Source organism: Mesoplodon bidens, assembly GCF_964165515.1.
Source record: "Mesoplodon bidens genome assembly, chromosome: 7".
NCBI lineage: Eukaryota > Metazoa > Chordata > Mammalia > Artiodactyla > Ziphiidae > Mesoplodon > Mesoplodon bidens.
Genome location: NC_138164.1, coordinates 68,979,922 through 69,003,221, shown reverse-complemented (window position 1 = coordinate 69,003,221; position 23,300 = coordinate 68,979,922). Strand labels below are relative to the sequence as shown.

At 38.0% G+C, this 23,300-nt stretch overlaps 1 protein-coding gene across 5 annotated transcripts in view; it reads left to right on the top strand.

Annotated features, from left to right (window-relative positions):
- Window positions 1-22,625, top strand: part of PRCP (prolylcarboxypeptidase) — a 69,625-nt gene extending 47,000 nt beyond the window's left edge. For 4 of the 5 annotated variants that reach the window (XM_081240500.1, XM_081240501.1, XM_081240503.1 and 1 more), the window contains 3 exons: window positions 11,957-12,121; window positions 13,068-13,255; window positions 21,880-22,625. In XM_081240500.1, the coding sequence (XP_081096626.1) occupies window positions 11,957-12,121; window positions 13,068-13,255; window positions 21,880-22,096 (570 nt within the window). In that variant the 3' untranslated portion in view covers window positions 22,097-22,625. The remainder of the gene's footprint in view (window positions 1-11,956; window positions 12,122-13,067; window positions 13,256-21,879) is intronic. The other variant, XM_081240504.1, reaches the window with a different exon arrangement.
- Window positions 22,626-23,300: the final 675 nt, after the last annotated feature.

The following is a 23,300-nucleotide window of genomic DNA, read 5'->3' as shown; positions in this document are numbered from 1 at the left end:
TTGTACAGTTCTGAAGTATCCACATGCAGCAACTGAATGCCATTTTCCATGTCAACTCAAATATCATTCTTTCTAATTTATCTTTGAGCCATGCACACTCAGACTCCATTTGCTTTTGTTTACTGTTAACAGAAGCTGCAACATTCATGCAGAAATAATCATGGACTTGGCTGATAGAACACAAGGAAGAAGAGAAAAGGGAAATAGAAAACCCCTCTGTCATTTGACTGCTCTGTCAGCATAAAAACTGCTAGTTCTCAGTTCTCAGCTTAAAGACCAGTTTTAAAGGATACTGTAGAGTTTATCTATTTTGGAATCATTTTCAGCTGATAACTCACCAAATCTTTTGGCTTAGCCTCCTGAGCATGCAGATAGATACAGTGAAATAATAAGATATAAGCTGGAAAACCTCTTCCGTTTGTCTTGGTGTTTGATAATGTATGCGACCTCTCTGGGTGGTTTAAGCGGTTTAGGTGCATTCTATGAAAAGGGAGCTTTTAATGACAAAACTAATGTGATTATCTGAGTGAGGGTGAGAGGCGTATTGAAGCCTTAGAGAAAGAAAATCTGTTAGAAAAGCTGAATGTATCTGCTTAATCCTTTCTCTAATGTGGATGGACCATACTCTCTGAGAAGAGATTGGTCTTTTTTTTTAACCTATCTTCTTTCCTTCTTCTTTAAAAACATTTTCTTTGCCTTCTTTTTCTCTCTTATTCAAATGCTTATCCTCATAGGTAGAGGGACACTTAAAGCTTTTAAACAATTCATTATCTTCACTTTCTCTGGTGTACATGGGTCAAAGGGCAGAACCTAAATATTTGGGTACAGAGCTGATTAGTTTGGTACTAAGATTATAATGTTCTACTATCTCCATAATTTCTACACTCTTTAAAACAGAATTATTAAAATGGACCTCTTAGGCTCTTTTTACATTTTTCCTGAATGTTCACATTTGTTCTAGGAAGTAGAAAGTGAATTAAGTCTGTCCATTTCCTGAACCTCATTTTGCTCTACTCTTTTACAGTTTCCTTTTCACTATTGCATAATAAGAAGTTTTATAATTTTATATTGCCACAGAATCCCTTCTATCTAAGTTTCTACCTAAAACAAATAAACTTAGGAAAATATAATCTAAGAATAAAAAAATATTTGTTTAAAAAATTAAGCATGAGGCTACAGGTATGTTTAGGTACTGTTTGTGTTGTTATTTGTCTCTTATATTATAACTTCTAGGTTGAGTGTGTGTAGTGTAGTGGTTACAAATGGAAGCTTCAGAGTGGGTCTGCATTTGAATCCCCGTTCTGCTACTTCCTGGCTGTTTGACTTTGGAGAAGTTTCTTAACCTCTCTGTGCTTTAATTTCCTCAACTGCAAAATGGGGGTAATAGTAATTATAATGCTTCTTAGGGTCATTATGAGGATTTAATAGGACCTGGTGTATAGTAAGCACTAAGTTGATGCTAGTTATATGCATATAATTGTTATTATATGATGTCAAAGAGACATTCGTATACCAGGACTTTGTAGCCAAAGTTTGGGTTCAGAACTTATATTCACAGTTTTAAATTTGTGTATCTGTAGCAGACCTTTCTGAGCTTATTTCCTTCCCTGTGAAATGCAGATGGTTATTATATGTTTCTCCCTGGGTCATTGTAGGGAAAGCACCTGACCTCAAGGAATAGTCAATAGTTTTACTAGCAGACTCAGCCCCAGCTGCCCCCTTATCAGTAGATTTATAGTCTAAGTAGGAATGCTGTGCCTTTTGTAGAAATTGTTTAGAAGACACTGTTTGCTAGTGTCTACAAAATAAATGGAAAGTGTAGTACAGGGCCTACCTCAGTGCTGAATATTTCGGATGGAAGTGGTTGGCAGAGAATCTTTCCTTGTCTGATTAGATCACAGTCCCTAAGTAAATAATCAACAGACTAAGTGCTTGCCCTCATCAGATGGGTAATACCTGCAAATTATCAGGCTTAAGCTGAAGTATTATATGAGGTTGAACCAAAAATGCCAGTATTTGTGTTTGACTTATAAACATGGCAATTTCATGTGGTTCAGCTTAATATTTACGTAAGTATTTTGTGTATCCTATAGATCTTTAATAAAAGTATATGAATATATCCTGTTGAATTATTAGTCTTTGAATAAGCATGGGAATAGTGCTGAGGTTTTGCTAGTATAATTTAAGTATTTGGGGGAAAACTTTATTTACTCTTGGCTACTAAAATTCTTAGTGGAATACAGTCTTCCCTCAGTATCCATGGTATCCTCAGGGGATTGGTTCCAGGAGCCCCTGTGTATACCAGAATCCATGGAAGCTCAAGTCCCTTATATAAAACGGTGTAGTATAGTCAGTGGGCCTCTGTATCCATGGGTTTCCCATCCATGAATTCAATCAACCTCAGGTGGAAATGTCCATCCATGGATGCCAAACTTGTGGATATGGAGGGCTGACTATATATTTATTGAAAAAAATCCGTGTATAAATGGACCCACCCAGTTCAAACCTGTGTTTTTCAAGGGTCAACTGTACATAGAGAAATGTAGAGAGTGTGTCTTTTATCTAGAGGATGATGCTTAGACTCACAGAATCTTTGAGTTAGAGAGGAAATTTAGAAACACCTAAAATAACAAAATTCTCTTATTTTAAATATTTGTAAACAAATTTTAAGTGATATTTTTCAGGCCTTCTCTCTATCATACGGGTAGAATTATCAACTGGTACTTCCTTCCTATAAGGCAGTTTGACATGATGTAGCAAAGGCCTTAAAAATGTTTATTTCCTTCAAACCAGTAATTCCTCTAAGAATTTATCTCAGGAAGACAAGGGTAGATAGGTAGATAGATACATAGATAGATAGATAGATAGGTTTAGCCCCAAGGATATTTATTGTAGCCTTACTTGCAATAGTAAAAGATTGGGAATGATTCAAATGACCAATTATAGAGTTTCTTCAACTATTCCTCAACTCCCCATCCTGACTGCTCCCCTCTGAATTTCCTCATGTTGGTCAGTGTCCTTATTAGAGTGTGGTGCTCAGAATTGGACACAGTACTCCAAGGGTGCTCTGACCTCACAGAGGACAGTGGGCCCAGGATTGCCCTTAATCTGGACATGGAATTTCTATCAGCAGAGGCCAAGTTTCTGACCAGGATGTTCTCTCTGTGTAAGTGGGGCTGCCAAAACCCAAGTATTGTCAGCTGGTGCCAGTCCCCAGCCATGCTTGTGTCTCTTAGGGAGTGACAGTAACTGCTGTTTGCAGAGATGGCTATTCATAGGGACTCCTTTTCTTTGCCTGACAGAGGCCCAGTGTTCTAGCTCTGAGAGGGGATCTGATGCCAGCATGTGAGTCACACTCACTTGTTACTGTTCTCTTCGAGAGTTTTAGGCCACTTGTTGCTGCATATCAGCACTCCCTTCTCCCCCTGCCCAGCTTGCACTGTCACCCGGCCTCATCTACCATGCTGTGCTTGAACATAATGCTCTTCTCTGCATTGCATGGGTCTACTCCATAGTTTTGTGCTGCATTTTGAAAGAGCTAAGTAAGTCCAGTGGGGGTGTCCACATGCAGGAAAGAATGCTGATCAACTGTTGGCATTAGATAGTTGAATAAATTCTATGATTGGTTCTTGATTTCCATATATTCTTGAGTATATCTAATTGGCATATTTCTCAGGAACATTTTCTGAGAAAAGGGCTATGCAATTAGGTATTTTTGACTTACCATGAATAATTGAGAGTTGTCAGAATAGTAAAACAATCTTTTGCCTTTTTTCTTCAACGTGCATTTCCTTATTGCTTTAGGCTTGATAGGTTTTTGCAGCTTTCAGTTTAGTTCAGTTCTGTTTCTTTTTTTTACATATAAATTTATTTATTTATTTTTAGCTGTGTTGGGTCTTCTTTGTTGCACGTGGGCTTTCTCTGGTTGCGGCAAGCGGGGCTACTCTTTGTTGTGGTGCGCGGGTTTCTCATTGTGGTGGCATCTCTTGCTGCGGAGCACGGGCTCTAGGTGCATGGGCTTCAGTAGTTTTCACGCACAGGCTTAGTTGCTCTGCGGCATGTGGGATCTTCCCGGACCAGGGATAAAACCCATGTCCCCTGCATTGGCAGGCGGATTCTTAACCACTGTACCACCAGGGAAATCCCAGCATGGTTTTTTAAATTAAAAAAAAAATTTTTTTTTTTGGATTCTACATATAAGAGAAATAGATCATATAGTATTTGTCTTTCTCTGTCTGACTGATTTCACTTAGCATAATGCCCTTAAAGTCTACCCATGTTGTCACAAATGGCAAGATTTCATTCTTTTTTTATGGCTTAATAATATTCCACTGTATACATGTACCATATCTCCTTTATTCATTCATCCATTGATGAACATTTAGGTTGTTTCCATATCTTGGCCATTGTAAATAATGCTGCAATGAACGTGGAGATGCATATATCTTTTTGGATTATTGTTTTTGTTTTCTTTGGGTAAATACCCAGAAGTGGAATTGCCTGATTATATGGCATTTCTAGTTTTAAGTTTTTGAGGAAGCCTCCATACTGTTTTCAAAGTGGTGTACCAGTTTACATTCCTACCAACAGTGCACAGGGTTCCCTTTTCTCCACATTCTTGCCAACACTTGTCATTTTTATAATAGCCATTCTAATAGATGTGAGGTGATATCTCATTGTACTCTTGATTTGCATTTTCCTTTTGATTAATGATGTAGAGCAACTTTTCATATACCTGTTGGCCATCTGTATGTCTTCTTTGGAAAACTGTCTATTCAGATCTTCTGCCCATTTTTAATCGGAATTTTTTTTTTTTTTTGCTGTTGAGTTGTATGAGCTCTTATATATTTCGGATGTTAGCCCTTTATCAGATATATGATTTGCAGATATTTTCTCCCATTCAGTAGGTTGCCTTTTCATTTGTTGATGGTTTCCTTTGCTATGCAGGAGGCTTTTAGTTTGATGAAATCCCACTTGTTTATTTTTGCTTTTGTTGCTTTTGTTTTTGGTGTCAGATTAAAAAAAATCATTGCCAAGACCTATGTCAAGGAGCTTACCACCTATGTTTTCTTCTATGCGTTTTATGGTTTCAGGTCTTACATGCAAGTCATTCACTTTGAGTTAATTTTTGTGTCTGGTGTAAGATAGTCATCCAGTTTCATTATTTTGCATGTGGCTGTCCAATGTTCCCAACACTGTTTATTGAAGAGACTATCTTTTCCCCATTGTATATTTTTTTAAATTTTATTTATTTATTTTTGGCTGTGTTGGGTCTTTGTTCCTGCACACGGGCTTTCTCTAGCTGCGGTGAGCGGGGGCTACTCTTCGTTGTGGTGCGCGGGCTTCTCATTGTGGTGGCTTCTCTTGTTGCAGAGCATGGGCTCTAGGCGCCCAGGCTTCAGGAGTTGTGGCTCACAGGCTCTGGAGCACAGGCTCAGTAGTTGTGGCACACAGGCTTAGTTGGTCCGCGGCATGTGGGATCTTCCCGGACCAGGGCTTGAACCTGTGTCCCCTGCATTGGCAGGCAGATTCTTAACCACTGCGCCACCAGGGAAGCCCTCCATTGTATATTCTTGACTTGTTTGTCATAAGTTAATTGACCATATATGCATGGGTTTATTTCTGGTCTCTCTGTTCTGTTCCATTGATCTATGTGTCTGTTTTTATGCCAGTACCATATTGTTTTGTTTTGTTTTGTGGTACACGGGCCTCTCACTGTTGTGGCCTCTCTGGTTGCGGAGCACAGGCTCCGGACGTGCAGGCTCAGCGGCCATGGCTCACGGGCCCAGCCGCTCCGCGTCATGTGGGATCTTCCCAGACCGGGGCATGAACCCGTGTCCCCTGCATTGGCAGGCGGACTCTCAACCACTGCACCACCAGGGAAGCCCCATATTGTTTTAATTAATACAGGTTTGTAATATAGTTTGAAATCAGAGAGTGTGATGCCTTTACCATTATTCTTTCTCAAGATTGCTTTGGCCATTTGGGGTCTTTTATGGTTCCACACAAATTTTAGAATTTTAAATTTTATTTCTGTGAAAAATGTCATTGGAATTTTGATAAGGATAGCATTGAATCTGTATATTGCTTTGTGTATGGATATTTTAACAATATTAATTCTTCCAATCCATGAGCATGAAATATATTTTCATTTATTTGTGTCTTCTTCAATTTTTTCATTAATGTCTTGTATTTTTTAATGTATAGGTCTTACATGTCTAAAATACCTCCTCCCAGGTATTTTATTCTTTTTGATGTAATTTTAAATGGGATTGTTTTCTTAATTTCTCTTTCTGATAGTTCATTATTAGTATATAGAAACACAGAAGATTTTTGTATGTTGGTTTTGTTTCTTGCAACTTTACTGAATTCATTAATTTTTCTTAATAAATTCATTAATTTTTCTAACAGCTTTTTTTTGGCCACACTACACAGCTTGTGGGATCTTAGTTCCCTGACCAGGGATTGAACCCATGCCTCCTGCAGTTCAAGTGTGGAGTCCTAACCACTGGACTGCCAGGGAATTTTCTCTAACAGTTTTTTGATGGAGCCTTTATGGTTTTTCATATATAATATCATGTCATCTGCAAATAGAGGTAGTTTTACTTATTCCTTTCAGATTTAGATGCCTTTTCTTTTTCTTACCTAATTGCTCTGGCTAGGACTTCCAATAGTATGTTGAATAAAAGTAGTGAGAGTGGGCATCCTTGTCTTGTTCCTGATCTTAGAGTAAAAGCTTTCAGCTTTTCACTGTGAGTATGATGTTTGCTCTGGGCTTGTCATATACAACATTTATTATGTTGAAGTATGTCCCCTCTATACCTAGTTTGTTGAGAGTTTTTATTTTTAATCATAAATAGATGTTGAATTTTGTCAACTACTTCTTTTGCATCTATTAAGATGATCATATGATTTTTATCCTTTATTTTGTTAATATGGTGGTTCACATTGACTGATATGTTGATGTTGAACCATCCTTGCTTCCCTGGATAAATCCTACTTGATCATGGTGTATGATCCTTTTAGTGTATCATTGAATTCGGTTTGCTAATATTTTGTTGAGGATTTTTGCATCTATGGTCATCAGGGATATTGGCCTGTAATTTTATTTTCTTGTGGCATTCTTATGTAGTTTTGGTATCAGGGTAATTCTGGCCTTGTAAAATGAACTTGGAAGTGTTCCCTCCTTTTCTATTTTTTTGGAAGAGTTTAGGAAGGATTGATATTAATTCTTCCTTGAATGTTGGTAGAATTCACCTGTGAAACCATCTGGTCCTAGACTTTTGGTTTTTTTGAAGGTTTTTGTTTACTGATTCAATCTCCTTACTAGTATTCAGCCTGTTCGGATTTTCTGTTTCATCATGATTCAGTCTTTTTTTTTTGGCCGTACTGCACGGCATGTGAGATCTTAATTACCCAACCAGAGATTGAACCTATATCCTTTGCAGGGGAAATGTGGAGTCTTAACCCCTGGACCTCCAGGGAAGTCCCCCATGATTCAGTCATGATAGGCTGCATGTTTCTAGGAATTTATGCATTTCTTCTAGGTTGTTGAATTTGATGACATATAATTGTTTATAGTACTCTGTCATGATTCTTTGTATTTCTGTGGTATCAGAAGTACACAGGATCTGTAGTATCTGTAGTATCTCCTCTTTCATTTCTGATTTTATTTATTTGAGTTCTCTCTCTTTTTTTCTTGGTCACTCTGGCTAAAGATTTGCTAATTTTATTTTTCAAAATCCAGGTCTTAGTTTTATTAATTTTTTTTCTATTGCCATGCTCCAGACTGCCAGTGTTTCCTGGAGGGGAGCTTTACATTTGTCTGGTGCCCTGGTTTTTATGTCTGGCACCCCAGTTTTTGTGGCTCCCACCCAGGGGACACCCCTTGATCACCTGGCTCTGGTGGCTGAGGGGGTGGGGCTTACATTCCTGAGTCCCATGGGACTGTGCTATTGGAGATATGGTTCTTGTCAGGCTGCCACCCTCAGGGCACTGCAAAGACAGCAGACTGAGGTACACCCCCTAGTCTTCTTGTGAAGGAGACTTCTTTGTTTGTTTGGAGCTTCTGCCTGAGGGGCAGGCTTCAGGTTTAACACGTATTTAGTGGCCTGCAAAGCTGCTCTTAAGGAATATAAGCCATGGATGCCATCTTGGTGCTTTCCCTCTGCCTTGCTTCAGCTTGCTGATATCACCTAGAAAAGAGCTTATACACTCATCTGGAACCCTGTTTTTTTGTGACTGCCCAGTGGACACTTCCAGATCACCTGACTCTGGTGGCCAACAGGGCTCATGCTTGCAGCCCCACAGCACTGTATATATTTGCATACTTTTAAAAGCTGGTGCTTGAGGGTCTGGCTTCTAGGCATCCTGAATGAAAGGGCTAAGATCCTCCCTTTTGGGATGCTGACAGGTTTTGGCATGTCCTCAACTACTTGGAGTTATTAAAAATATAATAGGCTGTTTGGATAAGCACAAAGGTTTGAAAGACACCCAAGAACTAAGGCAGGGTTGAACAACAAGGTCCATCTCCTACACGAGGCCACTCCTTCATGACTGGGAGAGATGGTTGTTTCTACTATATAGAAACTAACACAGAGAGTCAAACAAAATGAAGAAATAGAGGAATATATTCCAAATGAAAGAACATGATAAAACCTCAGAAAAAAATCTTAATGAGAGAGATATTAATTTACCTGATAAAGAGTTCAAAGTAATGGTCATAAGGATGCTCACTGAACTGGGGAGCAAGAATGGATGAACACAGAATTTCAGCAAATAGATGGAAAATATAAAAAAGTACCATGTAGAAGTCACAAAGCTGAAGAATATAATAACTGAAAAAAATTACACTGGAGGGGTTTGACAGCAGATTAGATGAAACAGAAGACAGGATCAGTCAACACAAAGACAGGGCAGTAGGACTTACCCAGTCAGAGCAGCAGAATGAAAAAAAGTGAAAATAGCTTAAGGGACTTATAGACTAACATTTACATCAGGTGGTCTAACATTCACATCATAGGGTTCCCAGAAGGAGAAGAGAGAGAGAAAGGGGCAGAAATCTTATTTGAAGAAATAATAGGTGAAAGCTTCCCTAATCTTCCAGATCCAGGAATCCCAGAGAGTTCCAAATAAGAGGAGTCCAAACAGACCCATACCAAGACACATTATAATTAAAATGTCAAAAGTTAAAGACAAGGAGAAAATAGTAAAAAACAACAAGAAAAAGCAATTTGTTACAGGCAAGGGAGCTCCCATAAGACTATGAGCAGATTTTTTAGCAGAAACTTTGCAGGCCAGAAGGGAAAGACACAGTATATAAGGTGCTGAAAGAAAAAACCTTTCAACTAAGAATACTCTACCTGGCATTTATCATTCAGAAGTGAAGGAGAGATAGAGTTTACCAGACAAACAAAAGCTAAAGGAGTCCATCACCATTAAACCAACCTTATAAGAAATGTTAAAAGGGACTTCTTTAAACTGAAAAGAAAGGGCGCTAAGTAGTAACAAGAACTCATATGAAAGAATAAGTCTCACTGGAAAGGCAAATATATAGTAAAGGTAGTGGATTCATTACTTACAAAGCTAGTATGAAGGCCAAAAAAATCAAAGGTAGTAAAAATAACTGATTACAGTAACTTGTTAAGGATACACAAGAGAAAAAGATGTAGAATGTGACTTCAGAATTATAAAATGGGGGAGTAATAATGTTGAGCTTTTCAATGGGATCAAACTTAAGTAGTTATCAACTTAAAATAGACTTTTATTGATATAAATTGTTATATGTAAGCCTCATGGTAACCACAAAACAAAAACTTATAGTAAATATACAAAAGATAAAGAGAGAGGAATATAAACATACCACTAAAGAAAGTCATCAAGCCACAAAGGAAGAGAGCAAGAGAAAAAGAAAGAAAGGAGCTAGAAGAGCTACGTAAACAGCCAGAAAACAATGAACAAAATGGCAATAAGCACATACATGTTAATAATTACTTTAAATGTAAATGGACCGAATTCTCTAATCAACAGACATAGAGTGGCTGAAGGAATAAAAAACCAAGACCCATCAATATGTTGCCTATAAGAGACTCACTTTAGATGTAAGGACACAAACAGACTGAAAGTGAAGGGATGGAAAATGATATTCCATGCAAATGGAAACCAAAAGAAAGCTGGGGTAGCTATACTTATATTAGACAAAATAGACTTTAAAATAAAGACTATAAAGATACACAAAGAAGTGTGTTACATGATGATAAGGGAGTCAATTCAACAAGAATATATAACATTTGTAAGTATTTATGTGCCCAAAATAGGAGAACCTAAATATGTAAAGCAGATATTAACAGACCTAAAGGGAGAAATAGACAGCAGTACATGAACAGTAGGGGACTTTAATACCCCATTAACATCAATAGATAGATTATCCAGGCAGAAAATCAATAAGGAAGCATTGGTTTTAAACAGCACATTAGACTAGATGGACTTAACAGATATTTATAGAACATTCTATCTCAAAGCAACCGAATATACGTTCTTCTCAAGTGCACATAGAACATTTTCTAAGATAGATCAAATGTTAGGCCACAAACAAGTCTTAGTAAATTTAAGAGGATTGAAATCATATGAAGCATCATTTCTAACCACAGTGGTATGAATCTAGAAATAAATTACACAAAGAAAACTGGAAAATTCACAAATATTTGGAGATAAAGCAACATGCTATTGAACAACCAATGGGTCAAAGAAGAAATTAAAAGAGAAATTTTAAAAATACCTTGAGACAAATGAAAATGGAAATGTAACATACCAAAATTTATGGGATGCAGCAGAAGCACTCTGGGAGGGAAGTTCATAGTGATAAATGCCTACCTCAAGAAACAAGAAAAGTCTCAAATAAACAATCTAAATTTATACCTCAAGGAACTAGAAAATGAACAAGTGAAGCTCCAAGTCAGTAGAAGGAAAGAAATAAAGATTAGAGCAGAAATAAATGAAATATAGACTGAATACTTCAGCTTTAACATCACTATTTAGAGTTCAATATTTGTTTATAATTTTTTGAGGTAAAATTTACATACAAATTGTGTGTTGTTTGTTGTATAATCCAGGCCCCTATGAAGATAAGAAATATTTTCATAACCTTGAAATTTCCCCATGTCCCTGACTAGTCAGTCCTGCCTTCGCTCCCAACCCCAAGTATTACCTGTGACTTTTAGCTCTGATTATAGTCGAGGGTTAGGAGTATTTTGAACTGGGGAGCTGCCTGATATGCTTCTTATAATGTTACAGATGTAGGAGCTTGGTGTAGTTTTTCTAAAAGAAATTTCATAAATTTTGCATTTTCATAAAAATATAGTCATTCATTCAGCAAACATTTAGCTGCCAGATGCCTTGCTAAGTGCCAAAGGAGACATTCTGGAATCAAATGAGTGCGCTATCAGCTCTGATAGAAATAAGCACAGGATGAGGAGGCACAAAGAAGGGAGTGATTTAGTTCTCCCTGACTTGAGGGCATAGGCAACAATGGCCTCATAGAGGAGGTGACACTTGAGCTGCGTTGAAGAAGATGAGTTGGTGTTTGCCAGGCAATAGTGGAGTGGGAAAAGGGCATTTCAGTGTGACCGAAGGCAGGAGGGAAAGAAGTTGGTGTGGTGGGAATGGTTTTGCTAGGCAGGAGCAAAGGCTGCAGAAGATAAACCTAGAGTGGTAAGTGGGGAGGACTTTGCATACCATGCAAATTACTTTGGTTTATTTCTATAGTTTGGGGAGTAATTTGAAAGGTTTATTCATTTATGAAGGTGGTTATATGCAATAGATAGAAATTGTCACACAATGCCGTTAGATGCTTAAGATTGTTTTATGATCAAATCAAACTCATATTTCTTCATTTTATTAAACTGTAATTTTATATTTATATTCGACTCTTCTCCCTTTTATCTCTCTAAAATGACAGGTAGTGTGCCAGTATTTGAAAAATCCCGATGTATCTGATACATGGCTGCTGCAGAATATTTTCCAAGCTCTGAATGTATATTACAATTATTCGGGCCAGGCGAGATGCCTGAATATATCAGAGACAGCAACCAGCAGTCTGGGAGCCCTGGGTTGGAGCTATCAGGTAAGTGTGTATATTTCCCCAAGTGGAACTTAGTTTTCACTGATATGATTGTGCTATAACAGAGAATTTGCAAGATTTTATCACCTGGATCCAAATCTGAGTTCTGTTACCTTATACTTTGAGACTATGGATAAGTTTCCTCATTCATACATTCATTAAATACCAATTCCATTTTTTTTTATTTTACTGAAGTAAAGTTGATTTACAATGTTGTGTTAATTTCTGCTATACAGCAAATTGACTCAGTTATACATATATATATATTCTTTTTCATATTCTTTCCCATTATGGTTTATCACAGGATATTGAATATAGTTCCCTGTGCTATAGAGTAGGACCTCGTTGTTTATCTGTCTTATATATACTATATATACTAGTTCAGTTTGGTATTTAATCATCACAGAATATATTCTGAGTACTTACCACAAGTCAGGCACTTTTCTAGGCTCCAGAGGCACAAAGGTAAATGAGATACGATCTAATCATCAACTATAGCTTGGTGGAAATGATAGGTAACTAAACTAATGTTACAATAGATCTTGGTAAGTCCTATAAAGGTAGCATTTTATGGACACAGAAAAGAAGGGGAAGTCTAACTTGATTCTGTCTGATCCTCCATTCCTTCCTTCATCTGTACAGTGAGACTAGTAATAAAAATAGTAATACTTTTCCTCCAGAGTTGTTTTGAGGATTAAATATGATAATAGATGTGAAATGAAGCAGTTTGCAAAGAAGGAATGTATAGCCCCAACTTCTGTGACTTCTCAGATGAGCCTTTCCAGGAATAATGAGAGGTAGTATGGCATAAAGAACAGGGGCTCTGAAGCCAGACTTCCTGAGTTCAAACCCTGGCTTTACTGCTTGCAAGCTGTACGACCTCGGTCAATTTCTTTAACATTTTATGCCTCATCTTCTCACTGGAATCTCTCCTGGTTTGCTTTTTCAGACCTGCACAGAAATGGTCATGCCCTTCTGTTCTAATGGTATTGATGACATGTTCGAACCTCACTCATGGAACTTTAAGGAATTTTCTGATGACTGTTTTAAACAGTGGGGTGTGAGACCAAGGCCCTCTTGGATCCCTACTATGTATGGAGGCAAAAACATCAGTTCGCACACGAACATCATTTTCAGGTGAATTTTTGCTGATCCAAAGAAAACTTTGGTTGACGGAGACATTTTTAGAATAGCTGAGAAAAGAGAACCAGGAAAATGCTGCAGTTACAACGATATAGAATACAGCAATGGTATCCATCATGTTTTTCTACTCCTTGAAAGACAGAGGATGCTGAGAGGTGATATGAATTTTTGCTCTATTACCAGTATGCTTAAAGGCTTAAAAACAACAGCAACAAAGTTAAAATATTGAAAAAATACTCTCCAACACAAAATGAAGCATCATCTGTTGTTCTCAATTTGTGTTACTATTGTTATCAATGATAATAAAAAATTTTAATATATATTTAACAAACACTTTTGAAGTGCCCACTCTGTTCTGTCTCAGGCACTGTATGAGGCGCTTTAAATAAATTACTTAATTCAATTCTCACAACAACCCTTGGAAGCAGTTTTTATAGTCCCTTTTTTTTTTTTTTTTTTTTTTTTTGCCATATGCGGGCCTCTCACTGTTGTGGCCTCTCCCGTTGCGGAGCACAGGCTCCGGACGCGCAGGCTCAGTGGCCATGGCTCACGGGCCCAGCCGCTCTGCGGCATGTGGGATCCTCCCGGACCGGGGCACGAACCCGTGTCCCCTGCATCAGCAGGCGGACTCTCAACCACTGCGCCACCAGGGAAGCCCTATAGTCCCTTTTTTACTGAGGAGAAAAGTGAAGGTCACTGTGAGCAGTCACTTGCCAAAACTCATCCAGCTTTGTTTTAGTTACCAAGTGATAAAGTCAGTTTTCAACCTTGGCGTGTCTGACTACAAAACCCGTGTTTGTTCTTCTGTTACACTGCTGCGCTAGTAGTGTCATATTTGCTATTGGTTCACGTTGGAGTTAATTGAGTAGACTCTATGTGTCTGATTGTGACTTCAAAATTTCCATGTTTTGGCTTGAATATTAGGTTGTTAGTTATTAAAATAGCAATCATTTAATTAAAAAATTTCCCCAAATCTATATGGAGATAGCAGAGAGATACCCGTACATATCCCTTAACCTGGACCTATTGTTTAAATTGTAAATGTCATTCTTTTACAAACTCTACTAAACAGAGTCACATTTGACCTTCTAGACATGGCCAATAGCTTTTAGGAGTGAGGAATGCTTTTTGACTGAAGGATCACTCTCTGGGTTTAGGCCAGTGGCACTGCCCATTTTGCAAAAGAGCCTCTGTCTTATTGGGTTCATGCTATTTTCTCACTCAGTAGGGTACCTGCCCCCACTATATGGAAAATTTAAAGATTCTTTTTAATTTCCTGAAATTGTTTTCCTTGTCCTCAATAGGAGTCTTCAAAACTATACTTTTCATCTCAGCCTTATGAAGTTACAGTTGAGCAAATAAGTATATTTAAGGTATTTAAGGAAACTGCCAAGTTAGGATGTTTGAAATCAGGAAAACATGAAAGCACTGAGAGGACTGAAAAAGGCTTACGTATAAGCCTTGGGTGTCCAAGGTCATCTTTGTTGCCTCAGAGGAGGAAGTATTTTGTCATGTTCTTGTTTTTCTTTAGGACCTTACCTCCATATAGTATTTATCTGGATTTCTCTAGCGTGCTGATGCTGTAAGCTCAAAGCTGAAGTTCAAGTTGAATTTTAAAGTGGAGTCTTTAAATCCTTGTATAAAGGTTTTAATATCTGAGTTTTTGTCAAATACATTATCCTTTTTTATTGGCTTCAACCATTACAGATGAGTATTTTAGTGATCCATTTGTCCTTTTATACTGTTTTCCTCAGGGTATCAAAATAACAATCGTCGTCGTCATCATCATCATCATCATCATCGGGGGAAAGGATAGATTTTGTGAAAAAAGGTTGAGGAGTAGAACTGAAGCCAGTAGGTGGAAATTATGGCTCAGTGTTAAAAACTTCTAGCTCAGTGTAAGAAAGGACTTCCTAACAGAGTTGTGCAAAGGCAGAATGAGCTGTCTTAAATTACTTAAGCTCTTTGACCCTCAGTTTTCTCTTCTGTAAAGTCACCCACAGAGTCGTTGTGTTGCTTAAAAAATTTAACCTAGTGAAGTACTTGGCCCGGACCTAGCAAATATATATGCTCAAAAAATGTATGTTGAATGAATAAATGGAAGTATACTCTCAGCCTGTACTTTACCTTCTAGCCAACAGGGACTATCTGTCCCTGAATGTCCTTTCCTTCCTCTTTTTTGTTTTTCCTAAGGCTCGGGCATCCTCCAAGAAACCTTCCCTGACACCTCCAGGGAGGTTAGGTTTCCCCCACACACTTAGCTCCGCTAAGGCCTGTGACTATCCTTTAGCGCCCTGTGTGGAAATTATCTGTTTGTGTTTTATCTGCCCCATGAGACTGTAAACTTCTCAAAGACAGAGACTTTGTCTTAATCATCTCTGTGCCTTTAGCACCTGCTACAGTGACTGGCACATAGTGAATGCCTAATATGTTTGATAAGGATGAGGACTGATACAAAGCTCAGAAAGGCTTCAGAGGCATGTGGAAGTTTAAAGGCAGAACTATATGAAAATGCTGGTTTATCTTTGTGCAGTGGCAAGTCTACTTTTAAAAAGAAATCTTTTCCCATATGCTTCTAGGTGTGAAGAATTCAATGTAAAACTTAAGTTATTTAAAAATTCAAAATTCTATTGCTTTTCTGAAGAAAGCATATTCTGAAAGTAAAAGAGCAGTTTTAGGTGTCTCTGTTCTGTCTACTTAGTGGCTATCAGCTAGAAAACATTACTGGTTGATGAGTAAGAAAATGTCCAAGGAACCATGTGGAAAGTGTACTTTATGTTCATGCTTCTCTCAAGTCACCTCACACAAATCCAACTGTGACTGCTTTTCTGGTTAGAAAATTCAGTCTGTTTTTAATTGTTGGATTAGAGATTTGCCAGTTAAGAGCTTGGGCTTTGAAGTCAGGGAGACCTGGGCGCCATTCTGCTTCTACCCTGAATTAGCTGCATGGCCTCAGGCAAATTGCCAATTTTTTTTTTTTTTTTTTTTTTGTGGTACGCGGGCCTCTCACTGTTGTGGCCTCTCCCGTTGCGGAGCACAGGCTCCGGACGCGCAGGCTCAGCGGCCATGGCTCACGAGCCCAGCTGCTCCGCGGTATGTGGGATCCTCCCGGACCGGGGCACGAACCCATGTCCCCTGCATCGGCAGGCAGACTCTCAACCACTGCGCCACCAGGGAAGCCCAAATTGCCAATTTTTATGAGTTAGAAATAATGACTACTTGCCAGAGTTACTTCGAGGAGTAGATAATCATAGAAGTGAGCACTGTGAGGGCAGAGGTTTTGTCTGTTCATGGTTAAGTCACCTGTACCCAGTCAGTACCTGACACATAGTAGGCACTCAGTAAATGTGTTGAATGAATGAGGATTTAATAGTAGCTATTAATAGTTCCATTTCAGCAATTTTCTTATTCCACAGTGGTTTTGTTGGATTTATTTTTTCCCCAACTCCAGTTGGTAAGAAATTATCTCACAAATGGTCATTTTCAGTTATTTAAATATAAGTTCAAAAAGGAGTCTCTGAGAAACTGGTTACTTTAACATCATTTCTCAGGCAAATTAATTGTTGCCAGCAATTAAGTGAGGCTCACTGTTGGGAATTTTATCCAGGCATCTAGATTCTCTCATGAAAGCCAGTATTTTTTTTTTCCTGTAAATTTCCCAGTGACTGGTTTAGCTTTCACATGTCTAGGACCAAGAAATTCAAGTCCATGTGCATCTTAGGTCTCTCAGCAACTCCAAACACTGTTGCTAAGCCACTAGGCTGATTCAGATGACCTTTTAAATCAAATGCAGTTTGCTTATTATGTGGCTGTTGGGATAGCTTTTTTGTTTTGCAAATAATGGAGAGTTTCCTATCTGGGTTGGTCCTGTCAAATTGCAATAATGATAAAGGCCATTTGTTCACTTAAGAGAATCCAACCCCTTGTGTAGTTTACTTTAAAAATTTATCTCATAGTTGAAAAATAAGGCTCCTATTTTGCATGTGAGTTTTTCCTCTTGTTTTTAACAACCCCCCCCCCCCCAAAAAGTACATTTTTGGAGTGATCTTTTTCCCCCAAGAATGATGTTGTTAAGTTGCAATTGAATTAATTTTTTTAAGAAGAAAAATGTGGTTAAAAGTGTGGTGAGGGTAGAACAGGGGTTTTAAACTTGCTTTTCAAATACACATGTATTTAACGTACCTAAATGCTTATTTCTTTTTTAATTTGTACATTTACCTAGAAAATTGATTGCATTAGTTTTCTGACCAAATTTCTGTGAGAAATGCTATTGCATCCCTTTTCATTATTCATTTACCTCTCAGAAGTATTAACACTTCTTATGCTTATAGAATATGATAATAACTATAATAATGCTGCACATTCATGTGTTTTATAGTTTATACCTTATTTCCACATAAATTATTCAACTTGGGCCTAACAATATCTCTGTGAGTGAGGGGCATTATCTTAAAAAATTTTTTTTTTGGTAATACACATGAGAATTAAGGTTCAGAGGGGTCAGGTGACTTACCCAAAGTCATGTGGCTTACTAGGGTATAAAACTTAGGTCTGCTGACTTAGTTCATTGTTTCTTGCCAGTATTACACATAGCTGAAGGTCAGTCTCTATCTATTTATTATGAATCACTTAGGTGAACTCTGCTTTCCCATGTAAAAAGTACTGAAGTGATTTACATGTTCCTAAACTTGCATGCGTGTATCTGTAGATCTCTTTTGTGTAGGGCATCTGATGTAAGGCCACAAATAACTAGATACATTCTTTTTTCACTCATTCAATAAATATTTGTATGGCTCCTACTGTGTGCCAGGTGCTGAAGATACAGTAATAAAACGGGCAAAAAGCCCTGCCCTTGGGGAGTTCTAGTTTGAGAGATGGATAATGAACAAGATAGCACTTATAAGCATGTTAGAAGGAGATAAGTGCTAAGGGAAAAAAATAAATAAGGGGAAGAGGGTTATGAAATGTTGGTGGGGGTGGGGAGAAGTTTGAAGTTTTAGATGAGATGACTAAGGAAGACCTCACCAAGGGGTGACTTTTGAATAGTGATGTGGAGGAAGGAGCTAGCTAGCCACGAGTTCGGTGGGCTAAGAATACTCCAAGCAGAGAGGTAAGCAGAAGCAAAGGCCTTGAGAGGTAAATGTCCCAGCATGTTCTCCTCCAGGTACAGTGAGAAGGTCAGTGTGGCTGGAGTGAAGTTAAGGAGGGAGAGAGTAGCAAGAGATGAAATCAGAGACGCAGCAGAGGGCCCAGATCATTTAGAGACTTGTAGGTCCTGCATGTTTGGTTTTTACTCTGAAGGAAATGGGAAAACTTGGAGTGTTTTAAGCAGAGGAGTGACAGAATCTGATTCAGATTTTAACAGCATCAAATTGGCTGCTGTATTGATACTAGATTGCAGGGAGACAAGAGTAGAAGTAGGAAGATCAGTTAAAAGGCTCTTCAGGCTAGAGATAACGGTGACTTAGACCAGAGCAGTGGCAGTGGGGTGGTAAGAGTTCAAATTCTGGGTATATTTGAATTTATAGCTGACAGGATTTGTCAACAGATTAGATATGAAAGAGAGATTAAGAAATAACACGTTTTTGGCCCAGCAACTGGAAAGATAAGGTTGCCATTGACAGAGATTGGGAAGATAGTGGCAGGGCTGGTTGGGAGTTGGAGAGTATAAAGAGCTCCGTTTTGGACCTGAAAGCTTTAGATGTCTCATTAGACTGCCATGTAAAAATGTCAAGTATATAATTGAATATTGGTCCTGAAGTTTAGGGGAAAGGTCCTGGCTAAAGATATTATTTGATAGTCATTTGTGTATAGATCGTACTTATAGATGAGAGGATTTTTCTTAAATGATTATGCAAATTACGGAAATAATTTCATATGTCTGATAATATGACCTTGAATATTTGTTATTCCAGGCTTTGTAACAATATCAGCAAAATAGAATGTGCATTAAACAAATGTCAGAACACACATTAAAATGTTCTGTAAGTGATTTCAAGTGATTTATAGATAGACATACCAAGAGGTGCTGTACGGGGAAAAGTGACCTAATACCTACCATGGGCCAGGTACTTAAATCCAGGTGTTTCAGCCCCTGTTATATCCTGAGGAATCTAAGCTTCCATGAGATTAGGAAGATGAGAGGCAGACCTGGGACTGGAACCCAGGTATGTCTGATCTCGAAGTTTGTGCTCTTCTTACTCTGCACCACACAAGCCAAGATGGTATGTGCTATTGATTTCCAACAGCAATCATGTGTCCATGAAATGCAATGTAGTATAAAATGAGCATTGGAATAGGGTTACAGGATCTGAGTTTGTATCTCAGAGGCTTGATTTGAGCTAAAGACCTGAGTTTGTATCTCAGAGGCTTGATTTGAGTAAGCCTTCTAACTTCACTAGGCATTAGTTTTATCATCTCTAAGAGTTGTAATTAAACCTACCTCACATGGTTGGTATAATGTGAGGTCAAATATGAAAGGCTTTGTGAACTTTAAACCAGTCAGAAATTGACAGACTGATCTTAAAATTCATCTAAAAATGCAAGGGACCCAGAATAGCTAAATCAATCTTGAAAAGGAAGAACAAATTTGAAGAACTCATACTTCCTGATTTCAAACTTTGTATAAAGCTACCGTAATCAATACAGTGTGATAGTGGCATAAACGTAGACATATAGATCAGTGGAAGAAAATTGATAGTCTAGAAGTCAGCCCTTATCTGTGTTGTTAATTGATTTTTGACAAGAATGCTAAGACAATTCATTGAGGAAAGAATAGTTTTTTTTAAGAAATGATGCTGGGAAAACTGGATATTCACAGGCAAAAGAATAAAGCTGGATCCCTATTTCAGACTATACAAAAAAATTAACTCAAGATGGATCAAATGATTTAATTGATAATTCAATTTAAAATTGAGCAAGGATCTGAGTAAACATTTTTTTCAAAAAAAGATATACAAATGGCCAATCAGCACATGAAAAAAATTCTCAATACCATCAGTCATTTGGGAAATGCAAATCAAGACCACAATGAGATTCCATTTCACACCCACATAGGATGACTATAATAAGAAAGACACATAATAAATGTTGGTGAGGATACAGGGAATTTAGAACCCTAAGATGTTGTTTGTGGGAGTATAAAATAGTGCACTCACTTTGGGAAACAGTTTGGCAGTTCATCAAAAGGTTAAGTCATTATATATCCCAGAAATTCCATTCCTAGTTATATACCCAAAAGAAATGAAAATATTCATCCATGTAAAAACTTGTACACAAATGTTCATAGGAGTAATATTCATAATAGCCAAAAAGTGGAAACAACACAAATGTGCATCTGATGAATGGATAAATAAATGTGGCATATCCATATACAATAGAATATTTTTGGCAATAAAAAGGAAAAAGGTACTGATACGTACTACAACATGGATGAAACGAAAATATGTCAAAGTGAAAGAAGCCAATCACAGAAAACACCCATTATATAATTCCATTTATATGAGATGTCCAGAATAGGCAAATCTATAGAGATAGAAAGTAGATTAGTGGTTGCCTGGGGCTGAGAGTGAGGGGAAGTAGTAGAGGGGAATGGGGATTTGACTGCCTGTGAGTATAGGTTTCTCTTGGGGGTGATGAAAATGTTCTAAAATTGATCGTGATGATGGTTGCACATCTCTGAATACACTAAAAACCATTTAATGTGTACGATATAAGTGTCCCTTTTGTGGGAGATGAATTATATCTCAACAAAGCTGTTAACAAATATTATTAGGGATGCTGTCTGTGTTTGTATTGGCTTTTTTTTCAGCTAAACTAAATATCCTGTTTCAATAACTGATCCTGTTTACATCATTCTGAAATGTGTTATGTGAACCAGCCAGGACTAATAACCTAATAGCATTTCCTTAATTTTAAAGCTAATGTAAAATGAGTATCTTGAGTAATGCCCAAAAGTTCTGATTCTAGATTCAGAGCAGTTTTTTTCAGTCCTACCACCCTATTTCCCAAAGTACTATACTAAGAGGGACATTTTTTTTTAAAAAATGAAGGTTTGTTTTTCTTTTAAAGAGCCAAGAGATAATTAACATTTTTAAATATGGAAATTTTTCTTTATCACTTTGGTATTTGGGTCTTAGGAAAGAAGGAGACTGGCTTTAATTGAAGGACTCCTATGTGCCTGACACTTATTAAACATATCCACATGTAGCATCTGATTTAACCCTTGAAGCAACCTTATGAGGTAGGCCTTGTTAACTCTACTTTACAGATAAGGAGACTGAGTCAGGTAACTTGTGTTAAGGCCATACAGCTTTTGAGTGATGAAGCCAGGATTGGAATTCAGTCTTCTAAATTCCAAGTCCCAGTACAATCTAGGTTGATTCATGGGGCATCACCTTCAGTCTTCTCTGGTCCTATTTCTGTACCTGCTTGCAGAAATATTGTCAAACTCCAGGATAAAGCACCTTTCTATATGACAGATTAAATCCTCAGATCAAATCCACCAGGTTATAAGCTTATAATTTTAGGTGTTATGCATATAGTAGATTTCTCCTATCTTATATTTGTGTAGATATAAAAAACTAATAATCTGTTTGTTTGTTTTTTCCCTCACTTAGCAATGGGGAAATAGACCCGTGGTCAGGAGGTGGAGTAACTAAGGATATTACAGACACCTTACTTGCGATCGTCATCCCAGAGGGAGCGCATCATCTAGATCTCCGAGCCAACAATGCCTTTGATCCCGTCACTGTGCTATTAGCCCGCTCCTTGGAAGTTAGACACATGAAGCAGTGGATCAAAGATTTCTATGCAAGTCTGAGAAAGATGCACTGAGTAACGTTCGATCATTTTCAGTTTCTTCTTTTAAGTTCATTCCACCCACACTTCCATTCACTTTGGTTTTCTGTACATAATTACTTTCCCTTGTTGATTAGATTTGGTGTGGTGAAGGTTGAGATAGAAGAGAACGTGATGGTGGTGATAACAGCCATCCAATGACCTGAGTCCTTGCCATCTTTGTGCCACCTCCAGGAAGAATCTCTTCATGACAGCTTTCCCACACCATCAGGGGCCTTGATAACGAGCAGAGTATTGACTGCCTTTCACAAGAGGGGGAGTCACTTCCTTGGTTTCTCTGAAAGCAGGGATTTATTGGTTTTGAAGTTGAAGTCTCTTTGGCCCATTTGTCACTAGCCCCTCCTCTACTTTCCCAAAAGGAAAAGCAGAAGATGGATAAAAATGATGTAATTGCAGCTGGTAGGAAGGATATCCAGTGCCAAACCAGGAAATGGGAACCATTTCTTTTGTGCTTGATTTAATGACTTTGAACTGTGCTGTAAATAAAGAATAGGGCTGGACCTTATACCTGTGTGTTGCTTCTGAAGCTCACTCCAGCTGTTGGGAATACTGTGTGCACTGGGCTTGGCTGTTTTTGTAAAGTTCTTTAATTTTCTCTCTTCTATTTGGCAGCTTTTCTTAGTTCTGGGATATTTGCCACCATGGTACTGCCAGTAAGAAATCTGGCCTTTTTCTGCTCCATTTCTCTTTGTTTCTGAGGTCAGTTTTGTGGTCGTTTGGTCAGGTTTTGCCAGTTTAAGAAAATGACTCTGTTTTCCTTTTCTTTTTACATCTGAGCAAGTTATATTCTGTGGTTACTGATGATACTTCAGTAAGAAGCCTTTAAAAACTGATGAATCAGCTATTCAGAAGGTAGACTATAATTATGTTCAACATTTTGGTTTTTAAATTTTATTTTCTGGTGATTGTTATGCTGTCATTAAAGCCAGAAGTGTCAGGACACTAAGAGGCAGGTGCACAGAACTTTTCTGTATGGCTTCCAAAAGACAAGCTGACTAATTCATGCAGGCAGCATATTTGACATTAATAAATAGCTGAGCCGTTCCTATTTCCAAGGGGTTGGCTTCTTTCAAGCAGTTCTTACACTGAGACCTTTCTTCAGAAGAGCTTTTCTAGGATAACAAATAGGGTTGGATCAAAACCTTTCAGGGACAGAGAGAGGGACTAACAGTTTCTACTC